This window comes from Cynocephalus volans, chromosome 1, assembly GCF_027409185.1.
Source record: "Cynocephalus volans isolate mCynVol1 chromosome 1, mCynVol1.pri, whole genome shotgun sequence".
In the NCBI taxonomy this organism is placed as follows: Eukaryota; Metazoa; Chordata; class Mammalia; order Dermoptera; family Cynocephalidae; genus Cynocephalus; species Cynocephalus volans.
In genome coordinates, this window is record NC_084460.1 from 294662611 (window position 1) to 294679300 (window position 16690).

At 47.4% G+C, this 16690-nt stretch overlaps 1 protein-coding gene across 1 annotated transcript in view; it reads left to right on the plus strand.

The window, feature by feature from the left end:
- EFHD1 (EF-hand domain family member D1) overlaps positions 1 to 16690 on the plus strand; it is a 37335-nt gene that overhangs the window by 17007 nt on the left and 3638 nt on the right. The window contains exons 2-3 of the mRNA XM_063114043.1: positions 6133 to 6280; positions 11650 to 11784. Of these exons, the coding sequence (XP_062970113.1) occupies positions 6133 to 6280; positions 11650 to 11784 (283 nt within the window). The remainder of the gene's footprint in view (positions 1 to 6132; positions 6281 to 11649; positions 11785 to 16690) is intronic.

Genomic DNA, 16690 nt, shown 5'->3' on the forward strand with positions numbered 1-16690 from the left:
GCGGCACCATGCTTCATGATCAAGAGCAGAATCCACGAATATTCAGGACTCCTAACGTTTCTGGCAAAGTCTTAAGATATAAATTGCAAAAGGTATAACTCACAGTTACACCTGCGATCTGTTCATTGGGACATCGAGTACACGCCATGCCTCCCCTAGCCCCTTAGGAGTTGAGGGGCACGTACATAGTAGAAACTCAATAAGTGATCATTCTCGCCATCCCCGCTCCGATAGAAAGCTTAGCATCTGCTTGAAAGTCCCAGGTTAGTTCTGATGCATAGGAATTGGCTTTGCCACTTCAGTGTTTACCATCTGTTAACTAGGGCTACTAATTATACCACCTCACTGTTGAATTAAATGAGGTAATTCAGCACAGTACCTGGCGCTTAGTAAGCTCAATGGATGATAAGTGCAGGCGGCTACTATGAATTCTTCATAGGACTGTCGTAAAGATCAAAAGGCTTAGCACAGGAGATAGTGCGTTGTGAACTGCGAGGCAGAGCAGTCTTACTAAACGTTTTGAACTCTCTTGTATTCAGTGCACTATGTAGTCATCGGGTGCTTTGAGAAGAGCAGATAAAATAGTAATGAGATGATGAAGGGGGACATGAATTTTTTTCTGCCAGTCTTGCAAATCCAGGCCCTGAAGGCAGTGACTGTAGACAAACCCTCAGAGAGGCTCACTTTGAAGAGAGAAGGATGCACTTCTGCATTATAAATCCCAGCCCCACAGGGGAGGGACATGCCACTGATGTGGTCACTTTATAGTCCTGCCAGGACTTAAATAAATGGCACTTGGCCGATGCTTCCAGGAGGAACAAAAAAGAGCAGCCTTTGCTGCACACCTGGGAGTGCTGGGGGTGCCTGGCTGAGGATTCCTTTCTTTCCTGCCCCTCTCGCCCTCAGAGACGTGCCCTCCACGTCTCCACACTCGCATCTCCACACTCGCTTTATTCCTGTGCCAACCTGGTGGCTCCCAGAGAACATGACCGAGGCCTGCTGTGGCCGCATCTTCTGCTCTCCCTGGGATTTGCCCGCTGGGCTGGCGGGTTTCTGCTTCCGGGCACACACTCTCCAAACGGGTTGAACCAAATTTTCTCACCCATTTAAGGAATTTGGAATTCCTTTAACCTGTTGCCCAGAGCTTGCTGAGGTCCCTTGTGACATACTTGTCGTTTTTGTTAGGCCTGGAGAATGTCTCAGGCTTGAGGGCCTAAAAGAAAGTTTTTCCAAATCTTCTCGATTGGTCTCAGTCAGAACCCCACAGTGGCAGTCAGAGGGTAACTTCTCCAGACCCTCTCCTTGTACCTGGAGGAGAGTCCCACTGCGCCTGAGCGCACGGTTCATGGTCCCTTTGTGTCTGGGGGAGGCCGTGCTATCTCTAGGTCAGGTGAGCCGAGAAACTATGTACCCTGCTCTTCCTCTCCCATCTGGCCGAGGACAAATTCCTGCCTTGTTCTCTGACCTTTACTTTCCTCCCCCATCCTCCTGGCCCAGTTTTCCTCCTGTTGCTGGGGTGCTCCCCTCTCTTTACACCTGACTTCTCAGCGGCTCCCATGGCGAGATCCCTGAGGACCTCTGTAATGCTGACAACCTTTGTAATGCCACAGGCAATTCACTCACGTCTTAAGTGCCCCGCCTTCATTGCTCCGGCCTTCTCTGCAGACCTTGTTGGAGCACAGTGTGCTGAGCAGCAAGCAAAAGACATTTACTGCAGATCTCCGCATGGAAGGGACCTTAGTGGTCATTTAACTGGGCCATCCCTTCTAACGTTGAATTGCCCAGAGAAGCGCTTCCCGAAGTGTGGCCTTGGAACACTCGATTGCTGAGATGTGCCTTCTCCAATGGCAAATTCCCAAATGCAGAGGATCGTGTGGCCGGATGAGTCTGTGTGCTCTGTTTCCCTCTTGTAAGTTTCGGACACATGACCATATGGAAGGCTCTGGAAAGTTCCACACTAAAGAAACCTGTTTACTTTGACTAGGACTCCATGTAACAGACACTGTCTCTCCCAGACTGTTTGTAAGAGCTCTCTTTACTTTTTAGGTCTAGTTCTAGTCAGCTGTTTTGCCAGAAAGTGCTTCCTTGCATTTAGCTAAAGCCCTCCTGTCATTACCGTGCAGAGCCTGGTTCTGGCCAGGTTCTGGCCATCCTCTGAGGCCCTCAGGCAACATCAGAAGACAGCTCTTTGCTTCCCTGGCTCCTTCTCCCCCTGTCCTTGCTTAGGGTATTCAGTCCATTCACCTTCTTGGCTGCGTCCCACTGACCAGGCCCATGACCTCCCTGAAGTGTGGGGTCTGCATGGAGTGGAGCAGACAGACATGGGGTGGGTAGGGCTGCAGCCCCCTGTATTTGGGGATTTTCATTCTTGCCATCATGATTCCACCCCACTAGTATTTTGTCAGCCCCCTTGACTCACTGTAGCGCCCCCAAACTCCAAAGGTGTGATCACGGTACAGCTGAACTCTATTCGCTCAAAACCTGTGCTTGAAAAGTTGTTTTGGGGGTCTTAGTTTCAGTACTTTGCATTGTTTTTATTGTGACAAGATATATATATAACAAAATTTATCATTTTTAAGTGTACAGTCCAGTGGCATTAAGTATATTCACATTGTTGTGTAACTGTGACCATCATCCAGCTCCAGAACTTTTTCATCCTCCTGAACTAAAACTCTGTCCTCATTAAACACTAACTCCACATTTCCCCCCTCTCAGCCCCTGGCGACTACCACTCTACTTCTGTCTCTATAAATTTGACTACTCTAGGAACCTCACATGAGTGAAATCATACAATTTGTGTTCTTTTATGACTGGCTTATTTCACTTAGCATAATGTCTTCAAGGTTCATCCATGTTGTAGCATGTGTTAGAACTTCTTTCCTTTTTAATATCCCTCTGTATGTATATACCACATTTGGTTTATCCATTCGTTCGTTAATGGAATTTGGGTTGTTTCCACCTTTTGGCTGTTGTGAATAATGCTGCTGTAAACACTGGTGTACAGACACGTGTTCGAGTCCCTGCTTTCAGTTCTTTTGGGTATATGCCTAAAAGCAGATTTGTTGGATCATATGGTAGTTCTGTATTTAGCACCTGCATTCTTCTTTGCTATATTTTATCCCTGAACACCACACCAGCTCGCTGGGATCTTTTGGGCCTAGATTCCACCCCAACTTTATGGCACCACCAAATTTGATAGCACCCTTTCTGAGTGGCTTTTACAGCCAATCCTCCTATTGTGTGGGCACTGACACCTGTTTATCTCCCCCCCAAGACCCTGTTTGAGGGGGCCTTGATCACCCTAAGCAGCAGCATCTGTTGGACCAAGTTGATGACTGTGTTTCAAAAGTAAATGAGCATATGACCCAGCAATTCCACTCTTGGGTCTATACCCAAGAATCAAATGTTGACACTAAAACTTGTTTATGAATATTCAAAGCAGCGTTATTCATAATAGCCAAAAAGTGGAAACAAGTCAAATGTGCATGATTTGATGAATGGATAAGCAGTCACAAGGTGAATAAACAAAATATGGTATATTTATATGGTAGTTTTTTGGGGGTTTTTTTGTAGCTGTCCAGTTCTGGGATCCAAACCCACGACCTTGGTGTTTGTAGCAGAATATTATTTGCTAATAAAAAGGAACAGAAGAGGGCTGGCCAGTTAGCTCGGTTGGTTAGAGTACTGCCTCCTAACCCCAAGGTCAAGGGTTTGGATCCTCGTACCAGATAGCCACAAAAAACAAACAAACAAAAACCCACAGAGGAATTGTACTGGTTGGTACATGCTACAAATGAGTGAATCTTGAAAACATGATGCTAAATGAAATAAGCCAGACAGAAAAGGCCCTATATTGTATGATTCCATTTTTATGGAACGTCCAGAAGAGGCAAATCCATAGAGGTGGAAAGACTAATATTTGCTAGGGGTCCCAGGGATGGAGCGTGGAGAGTGACTGCTAACAGGGGTGGATTTCTTTCTGGGGTGATGAAAATGTTCTGGAATTAGATAGTGCTGTACAACCTTGTGAATATACCAAAAACCACTGAACTGTGCAATTTCAGGGAGTAAATTTTAAGGTATGTAAATCGTATCTCAATAAAGCTGTTATTTTTTGAAAAAGTAAGACAAAAAAAAAAAAACAGGTATACGAGGCCCATCACCGAGTCATTTTTAGCAAACCCATGGAAACCATTGGTTCCTTTTTAAAAGTGCTCACAAACCATGCTTTGGTAATACTGGATTGTGGGCCGGTCCATCTGTGACTCATATACTCTGCCCACTTTCTGGAAACCCAGGAATACCTTGCCCATTTCCAGGCCTGAGACACCTGGCTCGTCCACTAAGGTTTGTCAGAGCTTGTCCGGGATCTCGTTTGTGTCCTGTAGCACTTGCAGTGCCCAGCGGGAGCACACGGCCGCTTGAGTAAAGATTACCCTGCACAGGCACGTGGCAAATGCAGGGTCCCAGAGCGGGACAGACAGTGGGTGCTACTGCAGAACCAAGGAGCAGCTGGCAGCTCCCTGGGCTCTGGTACAGGAAGGCTTCAGGCGAGCAGGAGGGCCATGCTGGGTGTGGGGGCATCACACAAGTGGCTTCTGTGGCTGTGGTGGCATGTGAAGGGGATTCCTTGGCCTCCTCTCCAGCCTGATCTTGTGGGCCTTAAATACCAGCAGCCCCCAGTGTTAGATTTCTAGTCGCCCACCGGCTACATTTCTTAGTGGGGAGTAGGGGGTTGTGGTTGTTCCCAACAATGGGTGTTTTTGTTATTGGGGTGAGGGTGGAGGTGGGAAGATGGATAGTGAGGAAGCCTGATTTATATACTTTTTGCATCAATTTTTTAAAATATAAAAAACAGAGAATTTACCATTATAACCATTTAAGAATACAGTTCAGTAGCACTAAGTACATGGACATTTTTGTGCCACCATCATCAGCATCCACCTCCAGAACCCTTTCCTCATCCCAAACTGAACCTGTACCCATTAAACAATCAGTCTACATTTACCCCTTCCCCAATCCCTGGTAACCCCCATCTGCTTTCTGTCTCTGAATTAGACGACTCCAGGTGCCTCATGTATGCGGAATCATACAGTGTTTGTCCTTTAGTGATGGGCTTATTTCACTTTGTGTAATGTCCTCAAGGCTCACCCATGTTGTAGCATGTGTCAGAATTTCCCTCCTCTTCATTGCTGAATAATATTCCATTGTAAAAACATGCCATGTTCCTTTGTGTGGATATTTCCCATTTCGATCATCCGTTTATCTGTCCATGAACATTTGGGCCATTTCCACCTCCTGGCTGTTGTGAACAGATTTGTTTTAAGATAAGGTGTTCATGCCTGAACAAGAGGGGTCTCTGAATACTGGAAAATAGGAAGGACCTGAAGGGACGAGGCCAGGGAGTCTGCGAGATAACCCTGCGATGGCCGAGTGTGTGGAAAAGAGGACGGGGTGGCGGGGGATGGCAGGGGCTGGCCGGGATAAAGCAGAGGACAGAGGCTGGAGATGCTGGCCTGGGTAGAAGGGGACGGGGCTGGACCCTCCACCCAGAAAGGCTGGGTTTGTTTCCAGACAGGGGGCTGTGGCTAGCGGGACAGCCAGCAGGGGACAAGCCGGAGCCCTCTCGGCCGCAGGGGAGCACGAGCAGAGCCGGGACCAGCCCGACTGGTGGCGCGGGGTGGAGGCAGCTCCCAGGGATATGGGCAGGAGGAGGGCGGGAGGGCTGTGGCAGCGGGTGTGGCAGAGGCACGGACGTGACCAAGAGGCGGCTCCTGGAGGTGGCAGTGCGTTCCTGGGAACGTGCTGGGTGTGAGGGCGTGTGCCTGCGACTCCTCCAGCGTCCCACATTAGGAGGTGCTTAGGGGACGTTTGTTGACCGAAACTGAGGGAAATACAGGCAAACAAGGCACGTTTTGCATCCTCGAGAAACTCGGCCTCGCGCAGGAGATAAAAGTCATGAAAGCCAATGTGTAGCACACGGTCCACTTGGAGTCATTCAAAGCCCAGAGGCATTGTGAGGAGAGAGGGGTGTTTGAGTTACTTTTCAATAAACGAAGCCAAAGGAATCACACATTTGGGAGACTAGCAAGTGTCCTTTGGGTCTGGCCATGACTCCCTTTGACCCTGCAGGTATGACGCCGGACAGGACGGCTTCATTGACCTGATGGAGCTGAAGCTGATGATGGAGAAGCTGGGGGCCCCCCAGACCCACCTGGGCCTGAAGAGCATGATCAGGGAGGTGGACGAGGACTTCGATGGCAAGCTCAGCTTCCGGGAGGTACCTGCGCCCTGCTGGTCCCGGGCCCTGGGGTGTGCCCCTGAGCGGACCCTCAAGTTTACAGTCCCCTGGAGTACAAATGGGTTTGGATATTTGATCTACAGTTCTGCTTTTAAAAATAACTTTAAGGAGGTAGCAAGCCTCAGTGCTGGGCTGGGAATGCTCAGTAAGCAGATTGAAAATCAGTGTGGATAGTATAACCTCCCTTGGGTAAAATGGTAAGAAATCTGGAAGGATGTTCACCGAAATATTCATAGTGGATATTTATGGGTGCAAAATTTTGGTCATTTTATAATATACTTTTTTATATATTAAAACCTTTATTTTTACAGAAAGCATTTTAAAATAGTAAAACAGTTAAACAAGGGGTCTTACTCTGTGCCCACGGAGCCTCCCCAAATAGTCTGAGAATGTGCTTCTTGGTCTTTGAACCTCTGAAATTGCAGGCAAAGTTTTGTATGTATAGGTACCTTCCTGGGAACAGGACACATAGCATTCACAGCCTGGTCCCCAAAGGGCAGAGAACCTCGGTGATAAAGCCATTTCTATTTTGGGGGAAATGTCTTAAGACCATCAGGTTTCTGCCATGGCAAGTACACTGCTCCACAAGGAATGGAGTTTCATATCTTATGTGTTTTTTTGTGAGTTTTATTGGAAGGCCTCTGGGTGTGTCTGCGTTAACTGGTATTACAACATTGGTGACAATGTCCAGTCTAAGAGCTCAAAGCATTAGGCTAGCTCCTGCAGTCTCATTCTCAATTGCATCTCAGCTGGGACCCTTGGGAGCGGGGAGTAGAGGACTGTCCCTGCTTCCTGTTGTTTAACTTCAGTTATTCCAGGAATAGTGGAGCTATGGTGTCCTGGTTTCTGGTTGTGAGACCTTTGGTCAAGTCCTGGTCTGTCCAGGCTGTATGCTCTTCCTGGGGGTCTGCAGCTGTGACACACTGGACTTGCCTCTTGCTGCTCACAAATCAGCTCCAGAATTTCCCATCTCTTCCTTTCCTGAACTTGCAGATGTGGAGATGGGAGATCACCGTGTTGGGTACAACTCTCAGGCTAATCTTGTCCAGCTTCCTCCTTCCAGGCCAAAAGGTCTGGGCATGCCTGAAATCAGGCCTCACAGGCTGACCGTGAACTGCAGCCCCCCAGCCCCCATCATCACCACCACTCTTGTCTTCACAGCTGCACCTTTGATCCCTTGGTATCATTTGTGCATCCTGCCGGGCATTGGCTTTTTCCAAGTTGGGTACCCCTGGGGTGTAGAAGGCAGAAGCTTTTGCTTTGGTGAAGCTTTGGAGGAAACGTTGGGGAAAAAGTTTCTGTGGCATAGTTGCAACCTCTGGGAACAGGTATTGAATCACCAACTGAACCAAGACACAAGCCTCGTCTGCCCTGTTGTACTCAGGGGCCCCTCAAAGCTGCTCCTCCCTGAATCCAAGATGCGCAGTTAGCTTTTTTTTAAAAATAAAAGATGACCGGTAAGGGGATCTTAACCCATGGCCTTGGTGTTATCAGCACCACACTCTCCCAATTGAGCCACGGGCTGGCCCATGCAGTTAGCTTTTCACTAGCTGCTAATTTGGCCGTTTTCCACATGGGGTGGACACCCAAGGCTTAGAAATCTTCAAAGAGTTCCTGTTGGAGGCTCTCAAACTCCTTACAAAGCTTCAGTGACATTCACATTCAATCCTTTGTCACCTCCAAGCCCCGCAGTGTTCCATCTCCAGCAATTGTACCTTCTGTGCAGGATTTGGGAGTGTAAGGACACGTTTGCCATTCATACCTCACAGCCCAGCCTCCTGGCTCATTCTGGTTGCTGCCCCTGTTGGAAATGGGACGATGCTGCATTTACATAGTGAGAAGAGCGCAGATCTGCCATACAGAGCTGTGTCACTGGACCAAGTCCTTTTCCTTCTGAGCCTCAGTTTTCTGCCTTTAAAACAGAGGTGTTAGCTCTCCCTCGGGACTGTTTGTGAGAACCGAGTTCTCCTTCTGTGTCATCTTCAAGCCAAGAAGAGAGCCCGTATCAGAAACCTTGATCATGAGCTTCCTGCCTATCGCGTTGTGTTAGAGCTGCCCAAGCACACCAACACAGGGGTCCCCAGCAGCCCTGGCTGTGCTGGGTGCATGCCCGCCCCTGTGGCTGCGGTTGATGGGACCACGGATGGACTCCAGCCACACTAGGCCAATGGAATTCTCTCTCCTGGGAGTTTGAAATTGGGTGAAGTCCTGCGAATGGCATGTGCAGGTGGCTGTTCCTGGAAGAATCACTCAGTGCGGGGTGGCCATTTTCTGCCATGTTGACCAGACATGAGAGATGGAGGGGGGGTTGCCTCCGACCCTAAGAGCTTTGGCCCTCTGGGGTCCAGTCCTCCCCAGGCCACTGCGTCTTACCCTGTACGGTGTAAGTTTTTTGAGACATGCTTTTTATGTAATGTATACCTCCTTTTTGCTTAAGCCAACAAATTTGTTTCTGTCCCTTGCAATCTAGGAGCTCTAACTAATATAGGGGAAGTGTTTGCATCCCCAGACAGAGCCATAAAGTTAAAAATTCCCTAAAAGTGTCAGAAGCCCCAACTGCTTGTGTCGGAGAAAGATTTTTTGCTTGGTTAGTTCTCTCTCTGTCTCTTTGTTTTCCACCTCTCCTTCCCTCCCCCTCTGTCCTCAGAGTCACAGCTAGGACATTTTCCAATTCTTCTACAACATGCCCCTCTTTGTGGACTATAAATAGGAAGGCAAACAAGGCTGGGCAGTTGGAGAAATTGTCATTCGGGGGCAGTTAGTATTGTAATAAAATTAAATGGGAATGTTTGGCATGCTTTATGGAAGGCTGCACATCTTCAGGTTGAGCTGGATTTTTTTTTTTTTTCCTTTCTTTAACTGGCTGGGGCTGGGGGGACGCCTAAATTAGGGCTGGGCTGCTGTTGATAACCTGCTGAACTGGCAGGGTGAGGAGCGGAGCAGCCTAGATCTGCCCCAGACCTGAGGGTTCAAAGGAAACAGTTCAGGGGGAAAGACCTGTGGGAAGTACTTTAATGATTCCAGTTCACAAAGCCCTTCTGTACACACGAACACCATCACCTCCACTTTAGATGTGAGAAACCCAAGTCTCAGGGATAAAGAGAGTCCCCTGAGGTCAATTGGGTTGTTGCAGAGCTTGGGGTGGGGCTCCCTCTCTTCTGAGCTGCCTCCCTGGCTCATGAGAGTGGCTAGTATGGAGGGGCCACCAGTCCTGTGCTTGCCTTGCGAAGCAGTGAGATGGGGGCAGTGAGGTGGGGGCTTTCCGTAAAGCAGTCGCTTGAAGGACTGGTAGGGTGTGGCTCACATCTGCAGCGCTGAAGTCTGCTGCTTCAGTCTCTCCCATGAGAGTTCAGCCACCACTGTCCCCCCCACCCCCCTTGGCCTTGATCCTGTTCTTGGGGAGCCTGGCCTCCTCTAACAGGCTTGTTTCCTTTTTGGCTCTGATCATCTGCAGCAAACTGAGTCTTTGCCGGCCTCTAGTGAGAGAGTTTGAAGCTGCAAGTGGATGAACATGGTATTTCCGTCTATCCAGACTGACCTCATCAGCTTCAGTGGAGCTACGAGTCCTTGGGCATCTTGCTTCATCCCCTATTTTGTATTTGACGGTGTCCACAGTGGGGTTAGGACACCTGAAGCGAGAAATACAATGAAGGTTTATTAGTAAGGCATTTTTGAATTGTGGTGATGGTTGATACTCTCACCTGAATGGAACACACTTCACTCTAGGGATTAAGAGCCTTGGCAGTAAAAGATACTTGAGCTGGAATTTGGGAAGTCTGTCAAAGTTGTTAGACTCTCACTCTACTTTAGGTAATGTGTTTTCCCCATTGGGGAAAGTGGTTTTCTAGGGAAGATGGTCATGAAAAAAGATTGGAACCTGACATTTCCCTGTAGGTACACACATTTTAGGTAACACCTGAAAACCCAGAGAAACCCTCTTTTGATCGTGACTTGGGATATATCAGTTTATATTCTTTCCAAATGGAAAAATAAACTATGGAAGTTGAATAGAAGTTGTTTGACAAGTAAATTCATAAAAATTATTTAAAGAAGAAAACTAAGGGCCGGCCCGTGGCTCACTTGGGAGAGCGTGGTGCTGACAACACCAAGTCCAGGGTCCAGATCCCCTTACCGGTCATCTTTAAAAAAAAAAAAAAAAAAGTTTATTTTGTAAGGGCCTTAATGCAAGCTGCCTTCAAAGATTAATTCATTGGGCCGAGCCCATGGCGCACTCAGGAGAGTGCGGCGCTGGGAGCACGGCGATGCTCCCGTCGCCGGTTCGGATCCTATATAGGAATGGCCAGTGCACTCACTGGCTGAGTGCTGGTCACGAAAAAGACAAAAAAAAAAAAAAAAAAAAAAAAAAAGATTAATTCACTCAGGTCACATTTTGAATCTAGGGGAAGAAGATGGATTATTCAATAAATGATGCGGGGATTACTAACTAGCCATTTGGAAGAAAGTAGGATTAATAATTAACCTCAAATGATAGATCAGAATAAATTTCAGAGATTAAATATTTACGTTTTTTAAAAAAAGAAGCCATAAAAGTAGTAGACAAAAAATAGGCAATTGTTTATGTAACCTTGGTGGTGAGAAAGGTTTTCCTAGCAAAACACTGGTGAGAGAAATGAAGATTGATAGAATTTATGTAAAATTTTTGAAAGTCAAAGATTACTTTCGGGCTGGCCAGTTAGCTTCAGCTGGTTAGAGTGTGGCCTTATAACAAAGTCATGGGTTCAAATCCCCATATTGGCCAGCCATTAAAAACAAACAAACAAACCATAAACACAGTTAAAAGGCAAGTGACAGAACTAAAGTATTTGAAATGTACCACATCCTATGACGATCTCTTAGCAAACGGTAAGAAAGGTAATCTAATGCAAAAATGGGACATACAAGAAAAATATAAGTGGCTAAAAAACATTGAAAATATTAAATATTTAGTTTAAAAAATAGTATTTGCAGGTGTATTTGATTTTTCTTTCATGGCTGTAAACTAGGATAACATTTAAACTATTCTGTGAATGTTTCTGAAGGATAGATCCCTAGCAGTGGAGTTAATGGTTGGAAGGACGAAAGATGTTTTATTTTTGTTAACTATTTCCAAAGTGCCCCCAAAACTTGACACTCCCACCCACTAGAGATGAGGGTACATCCTTGGGAAACATGGGCATGTTTTTATTTCTGACAATCTGATAAGGGAAAAAAAATTCGTCATGCACAGCACACACAAACACCCTTTTTGGCAAGAATGTCTTTTGCTTGGGCCAAAGAAGATTCTTGTGAATCTCTAAGTGAGGTAGACGTGACTCTAATCCCCTTTGCCTGCCTTCTTTCTCCTGCAGTTTCTGCTCATCTTCCACAAGGCCGCGGCCGGGGAACTGCAGGAGGACAGTGGGCTGATGGCGCTGGCCAAGCTCTCCGAGATCGATGTTGCCGTGGAGGGTGTCAAAGGTGCCAAGGACTTCTTTGAAGCCAAGGTAGGTGCCTTGTTCCTTCTGTGCAGAACCACCGCTCCTTCTCTTTACCCTGCCCGACAGGAGCACCCTCGTCCCGTGACTATCCCATTAGCTCACTCAGGACAAGTGGAACAGCTGCAGCTTAAGTCTGCACATCATGTATGGTTGCAGGGAAATGAGAGTGTGCCCGCGTGCCATAAGAATATTAAACGCCAATGAGAAAAACAACCAAATACATTCGATCCTGGTTTCAGATTTAAATGGGTTTGCTGGTACAGTTTTCCAAGATGGACCCTTGATCTGGACTTTGCTAAAGAATTTCTTTCTACCCCAAACCACAGTTGAATTGCTTCAACAGCTACTACCTCCACCATTTCATCTTAAGCACTGTGTTGCAAACTAGTGGTTAATGGGGTCAGACGAGGGGGACTGGCAGCTTGCCCTGAATGGGTGTTTGCTCCATTGAGAGTTGGGAGTTGGGAGTTGGGAAGGAGTCTCTAGCACATGGTCCCAGAGCCCTTCTGGCTGCTCCCGTTCATTCATGTGTTCATGCAGTCATTGAACATTGATAGTCTGCCCACAGCGAGGGGCTGTCGTTTTCATCTCCGCAGAGCTCACCTGCAGAAACAGAGACCAGGAGAGTCAGAATCCCCTGCTGGCTGGAGCAGTGGGTGCAGTGGTAAGAGCACAATTTCTGCAGCCAGGCTGCCTGAGTTCAGACCCTGCCTCCTCCACTTATTTACCCTGCTACTCCTCTGAGCCTCAGTTTCTTCATCTGTACAAAAAGGGGACGATAGGATTGTCTTGAGGATTAAATGAGTTCACATACATAAAGTGTCCAGCAAGTGCCTGGCTCACTGTGAGTGCTCAGAACCTAGTGTGAGCTCTTGGGACTCTACCACTCCAGGTAGAACCAGTCTCTTGTGGAGTTTTAGCTCATTCTGGGAGTTTGCCCAGAGCAAAGTGTCCTTGGTGGCATATTCCCAGCCTTCTCAGATCCCAAGGCAGGACTCTATTTTCACTTCTCGGTGATGCTGCTTGGAGACAGATTCTATCATCTTTCTGTCGCCGCAAGCCTGAATTTCTGATACTGTCATCTGACAGTGACAGGGACAGGCCAATCACCATCGCACCTTGAACTCCAGCATCATGTGCCCAATCCTGAAAATGGTTTGACCCTTCCTTCCTGATGTATCTTGATACAACCCGTCTCTAGCTGTAATACAGCTCCTTCACAAGGGTGAAGTGGACAGAACTGGGCACACTCACAGTCAGTGAGGAAAGCAAACCCCACGTTGATAGAGAGGAGGAAGGGTTCTGGTGGGATGGGTCTTCTCCATTCATCGATTGAGTCAACATTTGTGGATCTCTTGTGATGCCTTTAGGAAGGTCCTAGGACTGAGACCCAAGGTTAGCAGGACACTTTCCAGTTCACGGTAGTGCAATGTGATAGGTGGTTCAGCTGAAGTATGTGTGAGTCTCTGGGAATGTCTTATCTGGGCATTCAAGACTGGTTGTAACATGACTCTGATCCCTGCTCCGGCGTCATCCACCCCCTTCCAATGCTTCCATGCCTTTTCCCAATGGACCTCAGTACCTGCTGTTCCCTCTGTCTGACAGCCCCACCCAAATGCCTGCAAAACTCTACTCCTTCTTGCAGACTCATAGCAAAGAGTTGCTTCCTCAGGCCAGGAAAGTTCATCCTCCTCTGAGTGCCTCTATTACACATGGAAGTGCTATTATAATTTATCTGTTCCAGGCACTTTTGGACACTTTTGGTAAAGGTATAAATTGACCCAGCTTTTTGTAGAGCAGTTTGGGACTAGCTGTAAACATTCTATGTCCTTCACCCCTGCAATTCTGCCTCCATAGGCACTCAAGCAAATGCACAAAGATGTATACACAAGGATTTTCCTACAGCATGTTTGGTAATAGAGAAAAATTGGAAATAACCAAAACTTCCATAGTCAGGGAGTCGAGTCCATTGTGGTGCATCGACACACTTGCATGCTCTGCAGCTGTCGAAGAACGATGTGCAGCTGTTTGTGTGCAAAACAATATGTTTGAAGCCCAGTTTTGTTAAATATTAAATACAACCTGGATAATTATATGCCTAAGTATTAGTAATAGGTCTGAGGGACTTATTTTATATTTCTGTAATGTTTTAGAATGAGTGTGCATTATTTTTATAACCAGAAGAATAAATGAAAAGAATAACACTAAAATTTTTTTCAACTTGTTATGTTTATATATCGCCTCCTCACCCAGACTCAAAGGCAGAGTAGGTGTGTTATCTTTGTAATTACAGTGCGTGGCTTGTGAGTTTATTGAGTTTATGGCCCTCAATAAACGTTTGCATGAATGACGAATGGAGAGCATCATTGCTAGAGTTTGGGAGAGGGCCATAAAGGAGCTGACGTTTGTGACAGATGTTCAGAGATGAATGGGGATTCACCTTATAATCAGGGAAGGGAAGGCGTTCCTGTCGTGGGAACTGCAAGAGTAAGGCCCCGAGGCATGGAGGCTGGTGAGGTGTCCTGATGTGGTGAGCACACAGGGAGCAGGCCTGGTGGCGTAGCTGGAGTGGAAGCCAGGATGGAGACCAGGGAATTGGCTGGCACTTCCACCCTTTGGCACGCCTCGGCACATGTGGTAGATGACTCGGAGGTAGGATGGCCACTGGGCACGCTGGACATAATTGGACAGGGAGCTCCTCTCTGGACACTTGGTTGGGAAGGTCAGGCCTTCCCCAGCCTTCAGAGAGCCAGAACCACCTGCAGGCCAGCTTCCCAGGCCCCACCTAGATGCACCTGAGATCACTCCAGGGTGGGGTGCAGGAAAGGCATAGTTGCTGGAGCTGTGCAGGTGGTTCCCACATGTAGCTGCGGGGGCTCAGGAGCCCTCGGAGGTGTTTTGAGCAGGGTGCTGGCCGGGGCAGGAGTGTCACTATGGGGACAACCTTGCCTGGGGAGGGGCTGGATGCAGAGTGGTTCCCACAGATGCCTGGAGAGGAATTGTAGGTCTCCAAGGGTAGTGACGGTGCCCCAGGCTAGAGGCTAGAGCAGGTGCAAATGAACCGAGAGTGCTGTAGCGCTCTAGAACTCAAGGTGTTCGTGACCAGTCACCTGGAGGTGGGAGGTAAAATGCCATGTTTGTGGAGCTATGAGAAGAGGCGTTGAGAATATTTTAAATCAAGACAGCACTCCCTCCTCCTCCCAGATTGGGAGTGGTTTGCAGAGGAGAAGTGATAAGCTAGGTTTCGGTGTCAAGTCTGAGGTGACTTCAGGCACGGGAAAGGCATGCCCCTTCACTTGAAGGCCATTGTGTTGGCTGCAGATAGTTCCTGATCACGTCTAGTTGGACAGAACTTGGCCATGCCTGGTACACAGGAGGCTGCAAAAAATGCCTTTTTTCCTAGGGATGCGTGTGCCTAGCTGCAACTATGCTGCTAGGGAAGATGGCAATACTAGATATTGAGGGTCATGGAGTAACCAACCATTGGCAAGGGCTGTGTGGGGTCAGTCTCCCCGAGGCCCTCGGGCCATGTGCCGGGTGAGTTTCTCCCAGGAAGAAAGAGGGGAGGGTGGACACTTCATGGGTACTGAACAACGCAGACCATAGGAGCTACCTGCACAAGGTACAAGCTGGAACCTGAGAAGGAGAGGAGACTGAGCAATGGTAGAATGTCACTGTGGCTGGACCGTGGGGAAGGCTGGAAACCCTGGAGAAAATGCTATTTTGGAGGACGGGAGCTGTTTTAGGATGAGATTGTCAGACAAGGCCAGAACAGAGGTTGTGGGTCTAACAAATGGGTCCGTGGAGATCTTTGAGAGAGCAGGTGCACCATGGAGGTCAGATTGACGTAGGAGGAGAGGCGAATGGGAAGAGAGAGGGGGAGCCCGCCAGCCGCCTCCTCTGTCTGGAGGAGGCCTGGGCAAAGGTGGGAAGGGCAGCTTGGGATCAGGGAAGAACTTTTGGCTTATTTTTTAGCCTGGGGAAGATGTCAGCATATTTTTAGGTCACAGAGGAAGGATCAAGGTAGAAGAAACGTGAAGATACAGTAGGGTGATTGATGGACTGAGGATTTAGAGGTCATAAAATCCGGAGGCAAGGTAGACTTCTATACTGGAAAAGAAGAAAGTCCCCAAGGCAAGCGATTAAAAGGCTCCTGCCCCTCTGACCTGGCTAGGAAGGGTGGGGAGACGGGGTGATTAACAAACACGTGAGTGTTTTTTTTTTTTTTTTTTTTTTTGCTGCCAGCGCAGCACTCTACCAAGTGCGCCACGGGCTCGGCCCCTACACGTGAGTGTTGAGGATGGGCCGGACCCTATGCCGAGTGCTTCAGGCTCATGTGTTATCTAATGCTCACACAAACGCTCTGGAGGTAGCTGTCATTGTTCTCTTTTGCAGATAAAGAAATTGTGGTTTATTGGTAAAGGATTAGCACCTGGCTCTCTGAACAAAGTTTGCATATATATATACATGCATAAGTTTATTGTAAATTTTATGAAGGATATGCAACACACAATTTACAAATACTACAATATACACTGCTTTTATTATAGATTCCACATAGACTATTGATTCTCAGAGAATACGCACCTTGAGTTTTGCTGGACTCTTGTATCTGTAGCCGTCCTATGGATGCAATTGACAAGAGAATATAGTTCCAATGTGAACATTGGTTGACATTTCATTTAAGTTAATTTGTAAGAAAAAAGTGAAAGGACCTGTGTTGGAACTTCTCATTTCTCAATGTACAGACACCATACACTTAAATTTAATCTGCATGTTTAACATTTTTCCATCAATTTTTTAAGAAAAAATTGTTTGCACAATGAAACAATAAGTCAAGCCCTAATTTGTAGCACGTGCTGGTTTCCATAGTGTAAATCCCCCCACTTAGGCTGCTTTCCTGCTACCAATG